Genomic DNA, 12,133 nt, shown 5'->3' with positions numbered 1-12,133 from the left:
ATGCCCACAAATGTGTCACAAAGATGGTTGAAGTGAATGTGTTTAAACATATGAATATTTACAAAAAAAATTGCATTCATTGTTCTGCCCGCAAAGTCATCCCTGGTACGACATAGGGCAGTTAATGGTATAAGTTAATGCTGCTCCTTGCATCATTAACACCTGATCCATGGTTTACTCCTCTTTCCATAGGAAAGCAGCATGTAGCTGCAGTGAGAGAACTAAACGCAGGATGTGAAGATGCCTGCATTTAACATTATAAAGGATGTACAGATCTGTGACAATTAATGTAAACCATTATCTGTTGTCACAGATTTATTATTCTCCAAAGATACATGCTGTATAAATTACACTCTTTGGTCTGTGCTCCCAGTACGAGACTTACAGGGAACAGCCCAAGCTTAACTTTCCAAATCGGTTGCCTCCAGTGGGGTGGCGGGGGTTGGGGGAGAGAGAGAGAGAGGTGGAGTACTATGCAATCGAACAATAACAACTAATGGTGACTCCAACTCTTAGGGCATGTCTACACTTACCTCCGGAGTGATTGATCCAGCGGGGGTCGATTTATCGCATCTCGTGAAGATGCGATAAATCAACCGCTGAGCGCTCTCCCGTCGACTCCAGTTACTCCGTGGGAGTGAGAAGTGCGGGCGAAGTCAATGGGGGAGTGCCAGCAGTCAACCTACCGCAGTGAAGACACCGCAGTAAGTAGATCTAAGTACGTCAACTTCAGTTACGTTATTCATGTAGCTGAAGTTGCGTAACTTAGATCCATCTCCCCACCACACCCCCAGCGTAGACCAGGCCTTAGTTCTTCGAGTGATGGTCCCTATGTCTATTCCACTTCAGGAGCGCATGTGCTCCATTCACCTGAGACTGGTAGATTTTTGCTAGCAATGCACATTGGTTTTGCGCCTGTGCTTTCTCCTCCTCGTGCTTCAAACCGAGGGTGTAAGTGGCAGTGCGGACTGACTGCCTCTCCAGTTCCTTTCCACCACAGTGGTCTGAGACAGAACCTCTTTGGTACCTGCACCGTTAGGTAGCTGCTTCTTTTAAACTGTAGTTAGTTGCCAATAGTTGTAAACCTGTTTTTAGATAGTGCAATTTAGGAGTCATGGGAGCTTGGGATCCCTCCCAACCCGAACAGCCCCTTGTATGGGCTGTCTAGTATGTCCAGGATCCCTGGATTTAAAAAGTGCATGGCTTGCTCCCCTGGGCTTTTCCAATCAGCGACAATCACAACTCATGCCTCTATTGCTTGATTCATTAGAACCCCCTTGTGAAGCGGTCTGCGCCCCACAGGGCACCACCTAGTGCTCAGAGGAGGATGACAGGCACTGTTCTGTGACTGGCCCTCTGAGTGGGCCACAAGTTGCATCCACCCCTTCCGGGGTATGTGAAGAGTGCCACGAAGTATAGTTCTGCAGCCCAGCTGGGGGCATCAGGCTTCACCTGGCCAAAGTCCCTGAGTCAGGACTCTCTGGGATATGGAGGTCTTCCTAATAAGTCTCTGGTGTCAGACATAGGCTTTTTTCCTCCAGCCCTATCAGGAGCAGGGTGTATGGGTACGGGAACTTGATCCCACCCTCTGTATGAGGTTCTAATTCAGGGCCCAGAGGCAGGCAGCTGAGTCCTGCACTCTGGAGTGCTATGCAACTGTCTCCCTGGATCACTTCCTAACAGTCTCCAAGAGAAAACCGGTAAAGAAAATAAGCCAAAGAAGATGTCTCTGACCTTGCAAATGTCCAGAGTCCTTTTCTCTTAGCAGGGAAAGATGTGTCAGGGGCCCTGGCAGCTGGGCCTCCCAAAATTCTCCTTTTGCAGAGCTTCAGAGTGCAGGTCTGCTCACCTTCACTGGCTGCTGCAGGCGAGCTACTCTCTGCTTCCCTTTTCAGCTCCTCCTGCAGCCTGTGGATGTCCACATCCAAGAAGAGATCCTCATCTCTGACATCCACTAAGTCAGGTGAGACACTGCACCCCAGTATGAGAGCTTCAGGAGCTTGCAAGGAACATGGTACTGGTTTCCTGGCACCAAAGGGCAACAGCACCCTGAAAACAGCTTTCTAACTGAAAAAGTAGGACCATCCACAACACTGGCAAAGGGAAAAAGGCAGAAGACATCTTCTACGCTGTCAGTAGCAACACAGAGTGAGAAGAAGTCATCAATAATGAAGACCACAGCAAGAAACAAGGGGGAACAAGGTCCATCCCTCTTTTACTGCTTCTGTGCAATCTCAAACTGGTGCATTTGCTACCCAATCACTTGTTCAGCAGCGCACCTTCCACGGGTGCACAACACATTATAGCAGAGATCCTTAGCAGATGTTTCTCTAAGGACCAGGAGTGGGAACTATCTGACTTAGTGGTGAGGAGAATGCGGTGGGCATTCCCATCTTGGGATCTGTTTGCATCTCAACAGAACAAGAAATGCCTGACCTCCTGCTCCAGGCCACAACTCCAGAGGGCACACACGTCTAGTTTGATGGTCAGGACAGAGGATGTACATGTTTCCTCTGATCCTTCTCTTACCTCAAGTTCTGAAGAAGATCAAAGAAGATGAAATGTCAGCAATCGTGATTGCTCCCCAATGGCCCCGATAGTTCTGATGTCCAAGCATTCTCAAGATGTCCTTGTGCATCCATATTTGGCTTTTCCCAGACCTGTTGATTCAGACAGAAGCAAATACCCCAACCCTGCATCCCTCCATCTAACAGTGTTGGGTATGGTGGATGTAGCACAAATCCCTGATTAGAAACACAGAAATGTACACATGAAGCCATGATGGCTGGCTGACTTTTGTATTGCAGAGAGAGAAGAAAAACATCGTAACCACTATCTAACAACAGAGTCAACATAAGCAACTGCTTAAGAAACTATAACTGCAAAATTCACATAAACAGATTCAAAATCTGCTTGATACATTCAAATATATCACATCTGTCTTCTCCCCAGAAATATAATGGGCACAGCGCTGTCAGACATACTTGTGGCAGAACAATCCAAGGTCCAATTACAAATCAGATCTTTCAGGTGGCTAGTGTTTTCTTTCTGGATAGTGTCTGCCAACATTTTGAACACTCCCCTGAGGAAGTGGGGTGTCTGCAGCAATGTCTGACTCATGTGTTCCCTCAGATGATGCCAGTTGTTCAGCACAGCTGCTTTCTGTATAATGTTATTGGTTGTTGCATCAAGCTGGGGCACAAATAGCGTCTCCCTAACTGTTGCTTTTTTTGTCAGACATGGAGTCACCAACAAATCTCGCAATTGGTCAGTGTGCCGTTTGCAAAACATATTTGGTGCCACTTGTACTGTGTAGGACAAAGGACTCATTTGTGCACTAACAATTGATGAAAGCCGTGTACTGGGTCCCCAGTAATCATGCACCAGTACTGTTTGACCCACTTGTAGCTGATGAGGTGCCCTGGTCCTTCTCACCTTCACTTGACGTATTATTTCTGGCTTATATCTGACTTTAATAAGCCCAAGTGTGACCTGAGATTTTGGCTCACAAACAGCATTGGCATGTGTTGCATTTTGATATGCTAGCAAAAAATGTACCAGCTTTTGCTGTAGTGACCCCTTCTCATCTGCCAAGAATTGCAGGGCTTGCTTAAAAGAATTATATAAACCTTTAAACAAAGCCATTTATGGCTGGATGGTAAGGTGCAGAGGTAATATATCTAATAACATTTTTCTTTATGAACTGCTGAAAATCTTCTGAACGAAACAGAGGACCCCTTTCACTCTCAACTTATTCTGGTGGTCCAGTTCTGGCAAACAAACGTTGACGTTCTATGCTGTCTGTGCAGCTGTGGTGGTTTTCATGCAAAAAACTTCCAGCCATTTGGAATGGGCAGCTACAACTACTAGATACATCATACCCAAAAATGGTCTGGCAAAATCAAAATGCAGACATTACCAGGAAGTTGATGGCCATTCCCAAGAGTGTAATGGTGCTGGTTTAGGCACGCGCTGTACCTGTTGGCATCCTAAACATTCTTTAGCAAGCTGCTCTATTTCTTGGTCAATGCCTGGCCACCATACAAAACTGGCAAGTGCCATCATTTTTGCTACCCCTAAGAGACCTAAATGAATCTCATCTAATACTCTTGTGCCCAGTTTACTAGGTAAAATAACACAAATTCCCCACGTGACATACCCTTGATGTATGGTAAGCTCACCTTTGCATGTGTAAAAAGGTGCCAGCTTAGGGCAGTCAGTATATTTCCAGCTCTTCAAAGCTGGCTTCATAAACCTGAGCTAGTGTGGGATCCCTCTTGGTTTCTTGCTCAATCAAACTACGATTCACTCAGGAGCACTTGATCTGAAACACATTGACAGATTTGATAGATCCTGTCTCTATTACAGGCCGCCCTTCAACTAGCACAGGCAGGCGGGGGAGCCCATCTGTATTTGTGTGCACGTCTTTTCTTTTGAATTTGATGTCATAGATGTAACCAGAAGAGAGCCCAGCATTGCATTCATGCTGCTGTTGTTACAGAAGCTCCATTCCTTGGATGAAGCATGGCTATTAATGGTCAGTGGTTGGTGACAAGGGTGAATTTCCTCCCATATAGATACTGGTTGAATTTCTTCACACCCCATTCCAAATTTAAATCCTCCTTGTCTATTTGTGCATAGTTATGTTCTGCTGCTGTGAGAGATTTAAGGCAAACGCTATGGCTCTCTCACTGCCACCTGGCATGGAGTGCAATATAACCACCCCAATTCCATGGGATGAAGCTTCACATGGTAACTTGATAGGCAAGGATGGGTTAAGGTGTGTAAGCACACTTTCTCAAGGACCTACTGCTTTGCTTCCGGGAAAGCTTTTTGACACTCACATGACCATACCCACTTTTGACCAGTCTGCAGTAAACAATTAAGCGGATGCAATACAGTACTATACTTGGTACAGATTGGCTATAGTCATTGATAAATCCGAGAAATGATCTAAGTTGTGACACATCCTTTAGCAGTGGAGCTTTCAGAACTGCTTTAATCGTCTCCTGAGATTTATGTAGGCCTTATGCATCAATAATGTGCTCACAGTAAGCTATCGAGTCCTTGAAATATTCACATTTTATGTGATTGGCTCATAAGCCATATTCTTCAAGATGTTTTAATATGCTTTTCAGGGTTTCCAGATGATGTTCTTCACTTCCACCAGTCACAATAATGTCATCCAAATAACACTCTGTTCTGAGAATACCTTGCAAAACCTGGTCCATTGCCACATAGCAGGAGCTGAAGCAATACCAAACACTAGTCTGTGGTACTGATACATACCCTTTTGATTGTGAGGTTTGCCTTAGACTCTCCTTCAATTCCATTCGTAGGTAGGCCTGTGACAAACCCATTTTGCTGAATCATTGCCCCTCCCAGTGTAGCAAAAATGTCCTCAATTCAAGGAAGGGGGCATTTTTCAAGTCAGTACAGGGTTTACGGTGACCTTAAAATCTCCACATACCCTTACTGCATCAAGTTTAACATTTGGGACGATAGGAGTAGAATACTGTAAGGCAGTGGTTTTCAACCAGTGGTCCGTGACCCCCTGGGGGTCTGCAGACTGTCTAAGGGTTCTGTGAAAAGTTGCCGTTACCATAGAACAGTGGTTTTCAATCTGTGGTCCATGGACCCCTGGGGGTCCGCAGACTATGTCTAAGATTTCCAAAGGGGTTCTGACCTCCATCTGAAACTTTTTAGGGGTCCACAAATGAAAAAAGGTGTTCCATTGCTGAAAGGGCAGGTCAACCTCTGTGAAATTTGGGCTGCACTTCTCAGCTAGGATTATTTTAGCCTTTATGTGTTTTAGAGTTCCTATGTCCTTCTTGCAGGTTCCCAGTGCCTGACATAGTATCCCTTCCAGCTGTTGTTCAACTGTTTTCATGAGGTCTTCTGAAAGTGACTGCAGCATCTTTATAGATTTCCCATCCAGAATAATGATTGTATAACCATTCATGGCCTCACAGAGCCAGTCCCCACTTCTCAATGACATAAGTCTGATAAACAGTGCTTATTGTTGTACTCCACACTCACTTGCATCACTCCAATTGGCACTCTTTTTTCAGCAACATTAATGTCCCCTTCAGTTTGGTATTTTTAAAAGTTTCCATATTCCAGACGTGAGATAACAGACACTGCGGCACCTGTTTGAGCACTTTTCCCACCACCCAGGATGTCAACTAGATTGCTGACTTGTCATTTTTAATCAGACTATATATATCCAGGCTGGCTACTCCACTCTCACGCTCTGTGTCACTATTTCCTCTGTTTACAGACTATACACTAATAGTCCATTTCAATTCGCATCTTTGGTCTCCTCCATATTAATCTTAGTGTGACAAACAGCTTGGATAGGACCTTTTTTATTACAGCTTCTGCAATATGCATCTTTGAATCAGCAATCAGGAGTGTGAAACCCTTTTCTGCACTAATAACGTGTCTGTCTGCTGAGTGGACCAGATCTTGCCTTGGGTTGCAGATAGTTTATTCATTCCCACTTCCGTTTTAGCTGCGGTATGCAATTCTGTTGCATCCCTTGCTGCAGTTTTCAGCCTTACTCCAATTTCTACTGCATGTTTAAAGATAAGATTTTCCTCAATTAAGAGCCTCTTCTGTATGCTTTCATTAAGCAGTCCACACACAAATCTGCCACTTAGGGCTTTGTTAAGCCCATCCTTAAAAGCACTATGTTGTGATAACCTTTTAAACTCTGTCACAAAGGCAGAAATAGATTCACTTTCAAGTTGATTTCTCTTATGAAACCTGAATCTTTGTGCTATAATCAGGGGCTTGGGTGCCAAGTGCTCTTGAACGGTTTGCATTATCTCTTTAAAGGTTTTGCTTGCTGGTTTCTCTGGGGCAATCAGACTGCCTATTAAACTGTTACGTTTTTCCTCTTATCACACACAATAATGCTGCTACATGTTTTTCTGGTGGAAGTGCATTTACTTCAGACTACAGCTCCAGCCTCTCTCTATATGTGAGCCAGTCCTCAATGGCAGTGTTGAAGGCCTTCATATTTCCAGTACAGCCTTCTATTTGACCTCGCTGCTGTTAGTTTAGTACTTTGGAGTAGTCACAGTTATAGGAGACTCCTCTCCCCACGCAGGGCTGCAAGCAATGTCAGACATTGTTTTGCTCCTTTGATGCATAGAATGTTCTTGAAATCCTCATTGCCAGTTGCTCTGTATGGCAGAAACAGCATGAGTCCCTGATTTAGAAACACATTCATGTACACATGGTTTGAACCATGATGGCTGACTACATCTTGTACTGCAGAGAGAGAAGAAAAACATAGTAACCGCTATATAACAACAGATTCAACATAAGCAACTGCTTAAGAAACTATAACTGCAAATTCACATAAACAGATTCAACCCTCTGCTCAATTCATTCAAATATACTTACACAGCATGGAAAAGATTTTCTACCTGGTGCCAGCATTGTGGGATACCCCCAGAGGATGCTGAGATCCCTACTATTATAGACTACCTCCTCCTTCTAAAAATGTTGGGATTGTCTCTCAGTTCCTTGCGGGTGCACTTGGCAGCTGTTAGAGCCTTTCACTCTCCAGTGGATAGCCATATGGTCTTTGCCCATCCTACTACTAGTTTCTGAAGGGACTTGTCAGAATCTTTCCTCCACTGCTGATGTTTAGCACAATATGGGACCTCAATCTTGTCCTATTGGGTTTAATGAACTCTCCATTCAAACCGTTAGCATCATGTGCCTTTGCTCATCTATCTATAAAGTTTGCCTTTCTGGTTTCAGTCACCTCAGCCAGAATAGTAAGTAAGCTGGGGCCCTTATAGTGGACCTAAATATGGAATTCCACAAGGAGAAAGTTTCCATGAGATTACACCCCAAATTCATTCAAAAATAATCTCAGAATTTCTTTAAAACGAGGTCATACACTCACCAATTTTCTATTCAAAGCCACATGTTACCAGAGAGGGCAGGAAACTACACTGTTGAGCCCTGACATTATACCTGCAAAGGACAAAACCCTTCAGGAAATCTCTTGACCGTTTTGCCTCCTTTGCTGAGTGTATGACAGGGGAAATAATCTCCACACAAAGACTTTTCAAATGGCGTTTGGGCTACATTTTGCTTTGTTATGAGCTAATAGTGACTCTTCCCCTACAAGGTTTGAGGCCCCACTTGACTAGAAGCTAGGCTGCATCTGTAGCGTAATTTGAGATGCCCCTCTTCTGGGGATCCGCAGGGGGCTGCAGCATGAGGCTCCATGCACAGTTTTGTAAAACATTATGTCATGATACAAACTTCTGTAGTAGACATCCTTCAGCAGAGCAGTCCGCCTGAAACAGCATTGACATCAGCACTGGACTCAGGCTGGGGTGCACGCTTTCAGGACTTCACGGCAAATAGGCCCTCCAGGAGGCAACCCCTACATCAACATATTAGAGCTCAGAGTAGTCAGTTTCACTGCCATCACTTCCCATATCAAGAGACACCCAATCAGAATAATGGTGGACAACAGAGCAGCAATATATTATATCAACCAATGAGGAGGAGCAAGACCCCAGTCCTATGCACAGAGTCCATAAGACTATGGAACTGGTGCGTATCTCACTGCATCCTGATCTCGTGGTTTGTCTACCAAGGTTGCAGAACACAGTAGTCGATTCCCTGAGCAGGCATTTCTGTCTGGGGGGAGCATGGCTGCAACTCAATGGGAGATATCCTAGCCACTCCTAGGCATCATATATTGCTATATGCTTATTTCCAACGCCATCACTACGCAAGGTTCTGAACAAGCTGAAACAGGAGAAATTAGTAACCAGCCTCATAGCGCTGTTGTGCCAAGACAGTCATGGTTCCCAGAGCTGATTTGCATGGCTCTGCAGCCACCTCTCCACCTTCCTCTAACATTGGATCTCCTTACCCAGCAGTTGAGATTCACCACCCAGCCCAGCTTCTCAGTGCTTTACCTCAAGCACTGAGGCAACACGTGGCTCACTGGCATAGAACTGGCTTGCTCAGCAGAAGTATAAAGAGTACTGCTCTAGAGCAGGAAATCCACTATGAGGAAAACCTTCCTACAGAAGTGGAAACATTTTCAAGTTTGGTGCAGCCATCAGTCTGCACCTCCTCTTGAGTCTTGTGCATCACATATTCTCAATTACCTACTGAATTTAAAAACCACAGGATTGTCACTGAGCTGAATCCAAGTTCATCTGGCTGCTTTTACAGCCTTTCACCTCCTTATTGAAGGTTTTTCAGTCTTTGCTCACCTGACCACCATGAGGTTTGCTAATGGCCTGTTCAACCTTTTTTCTCCTGTCAAAGAACCTACTCCACCATGGAACCTCAATTTCATTCTTAATAAGCTGAGTAAACCACTGTTTGAGCATCTGGGCAGTTGTTCCCACCTTCGTCTGTCCCTCAGGACCTCATTCCTCACAGCCATCACCTCAGCCAGGAGGGTTGGGGAGCTGGGAGCTCTTATGGATGACCCACCATGCATGGCATTCTATTGGGACAATGTGACATTACATCCCTGTCTTCATTTCATACCTAAAATTTCTTCAGAATTCCCCATTCATCAGGACATACATCATGTGTTATCCCAAGGCTCACTCTGTGAGAGAAGCAGCAACCCTTCATACACTAGGTGTAAGAAGAGCTCTTGCTTTTTACCTTGACAGGACTAAGCACTTTAGGGCTTGCCCTAGACTTTTCATCTCGATCACAGAACAAATCTGATCTGATCTCCACTCAAAGACTGTCTAAATGGGTTTTGGGGTTCATCTTAACCTGTTACAATGCCTTGGGGGTGCATCCCCCTCCCAGGATGATTTCTTATTCTGCTAGGATCCAGTCAACCTCTCTGACCCTACTAAAAACATCCATCTCAGTTATTTGCTATCTGATCTTCAGTGCGCACCTTTTTCCAGCACTACTCTCTCACACTTGCTTTCAGAGCCAACACAACTTTCGGTGATGCTGTTCTACAGTCTGTAGGGAATCTGCCTCCTCAGTATTGAGGTACTTCATGGGAATCAAATGGAGCACCCAGAGGGACAATAACTCAAAGGAGGAGGAGAGGTTACATATCTTGTACAGTAATTGGAGTTCTTGAAGAAGTTTTGTCCCTATGAGTGCTCCACTCCCCACCTTCTTTCACTTCTGCCTCAGAATCTCTTTCTCTCTGGACTTTGTGGTTGAGAAGGAACTGGAGTGGCAGCAGGACCACTTCCCCATGAAAATCCTTGCAGAGCAGCACAAGGATATACAGGGCATAGGCGCAGATTCACAGACACCACTGATAAAAATCTCTGATCAAGAGTGCATGGGCGCATGCATGTCCTGAAGTGGAGCACCCATAGGGACCACACATCTCGAAGAACTCCAGTTACTGCACAAGGTAAGTGACCTCTCCTTATCTCTACAGTAATTGGAGGTCTTCAACATGTGTGGTCCCTATTTGTATTCCACTACCCATCCTCCTGCTCCTCTCCTGTGGAGCCTTATCCTACAGCCATTCACAGTAGAAAAGTAACTGGAGAGGTCACACTGCCACTTATTCGCTCAGTTCAAAGCATGAGGAGTAGAGGGGTGCAAGCACAGACCAATGGACACTGCTAGCAAAAATCTTCCATCTCAGCGCATGGAGCACATGCACACCTTAAGTGGAATACAGATAGGACCACACATCTCAAAGAACTCCAGTTACTGCACAGGTAAGTAACCTTTCTTTCCTTTTATATTGCTGACAGTGGAAGAGTTCATGGAGGGGTTGCTATTCTGTCCCAGATGTTTGCTGTGACACTTTTACCCTGTGCTTTCTATGCAGTTAGTGTATTGATTGTGTGCTTTTTGTTTTTAGAAAGTTGTGGGAGTTGCTGAAGAAATTCTTGTCACTTGAAGATAATGAATCGTCAGACAATTCAGAAGAACATGTAGGAAGATAAATTGTAGATGCCTTGATGGTATACTTGACACCTTGAAACCATGCAAATGAAATCCAAATATGAAAAACTGATGCTGAGTCTCAGAATTAAGTATAATAATGCAACTTCAGAAATAGAAATGCATGCCATTTTTTACACAAATTTATCATGGTTTGGTATTCTGTATATATAGAAAGAGATTACTGTATACTATCTAGAAAATGCCCTGAATTAGTAATAGCAATTGTTTAAGTAACTATGCCTTTTCCATGCAGCTTTCAATAGAAGCCGCCCTCGCTTCGTGATGGAACCTTTATTATGCAAGTGGCAGAGGTTATTAATTAAAATCCCAGGATGGAACTCACAACTAACAGCTATTCAAGTAAATGGAAGCTGCAGCTTCTAAATAAGATCTATTTATATCACTGTGTGCAAACACTTTCTTGCAAGTACTGCATACAGGACTTGATTTGGACTGGTATACAGTGGTATGGCATACTGGCACCTCTCCCGGAAGCCCTTCTTGTTCTTCAGAATCTCAGCTTCCATCTTAGAAAAGTAAATGTCTAGCTGTTACAATTGCAATAAAACCCTTGAAAACACAAACCAAGTATATGTGAAGCAGCAGTGTCTGCCTGAATTTGCAGAGTGCCTGTAAAGCTAGCTCCGAAGTGTGTATTGCCCCATTCATCTCAAAGAGGTGTTAATTCAGATGCCAGTAATGATATTTTAAATGTCAACATTGTTTATTATTTCATGGCTCATCAGAGTATGTAAGAAAAAATAGAGGAAGGAAGGAAGACTGATATTATGAAGATTTGCACAGACTACTGCAAGTAGCAGCTCCTTTTTTGCCATGCAACAAGGGGGAGAATACCCCTACTAATTATTTTCCCCAATCAAAAAGGAGCCAAAATCCAGGGAGAGTAGGGGGACATTCATACTCCACCCAGGCTATGTCTACATTGCACAGGTAAATAACCCCTGACTGGCCCCTGGGTCTGAGCAGCCAGGTAAGCTTAGCCTGGACATGAGTGTCCCCACTGTGTCTGCCAATGTGTGTCTATGGGCATATCCCATAGTTCTTTCTGCTGAGGTGCTCTAAAATTCTTTCCCAGTTAGTTGTCAATTGTCCAGTCTGGGAAATATACTGGAGGACTGTCAGAACTTGAGTGATTTTAGCCACTGACGTCTAACCTGCACACCCAGCTGGG

General features: G+C 44.4%; 1 protein-coding gene across 1 annotated transcript in view; it reads left to right on the top strand.

Annotated features, from left to right (window-relative positions):
- PDE10A (phosphodiesterase 10A) overlaps positions 1-11,536 on the top strand; it is a 337,153-nt gene extending 325,617 nt beyond the window's left edge. The window contains exon 30 of the mRNA XM_084623497.1: positions 10,856-11,536. Within this exon, the coding sequence (XP_084479623.1) occupies positions 10,856-10,940 (85 nt within the window). The 3' untranslated portion in view covers positions 10,941-11,536. The remainder of the gene's footprint in view (positions 1-10,855) is intronic.
- The last annotated feature ends 597 nt before the right edge of the window (positions 11,537-12,133 follow it).

Source organism: Lepidochelys olivacea (assembly GCF_965140295.1).
Source record: "Lepidochelys olivacea isolate rLepOli2 genome assembly, chromosome: 3".
NCBI classification, from domain to species: Eukaryota; Metazoa; Chordata; order Testudines; family Cheloniidae; genus Lepidochelys; species Lepidochelys olivacea.
Note: the sequence above shows the minus strand (reverse complement) of the source record. Positions and strands in the feature narration are given on the sequence as shown.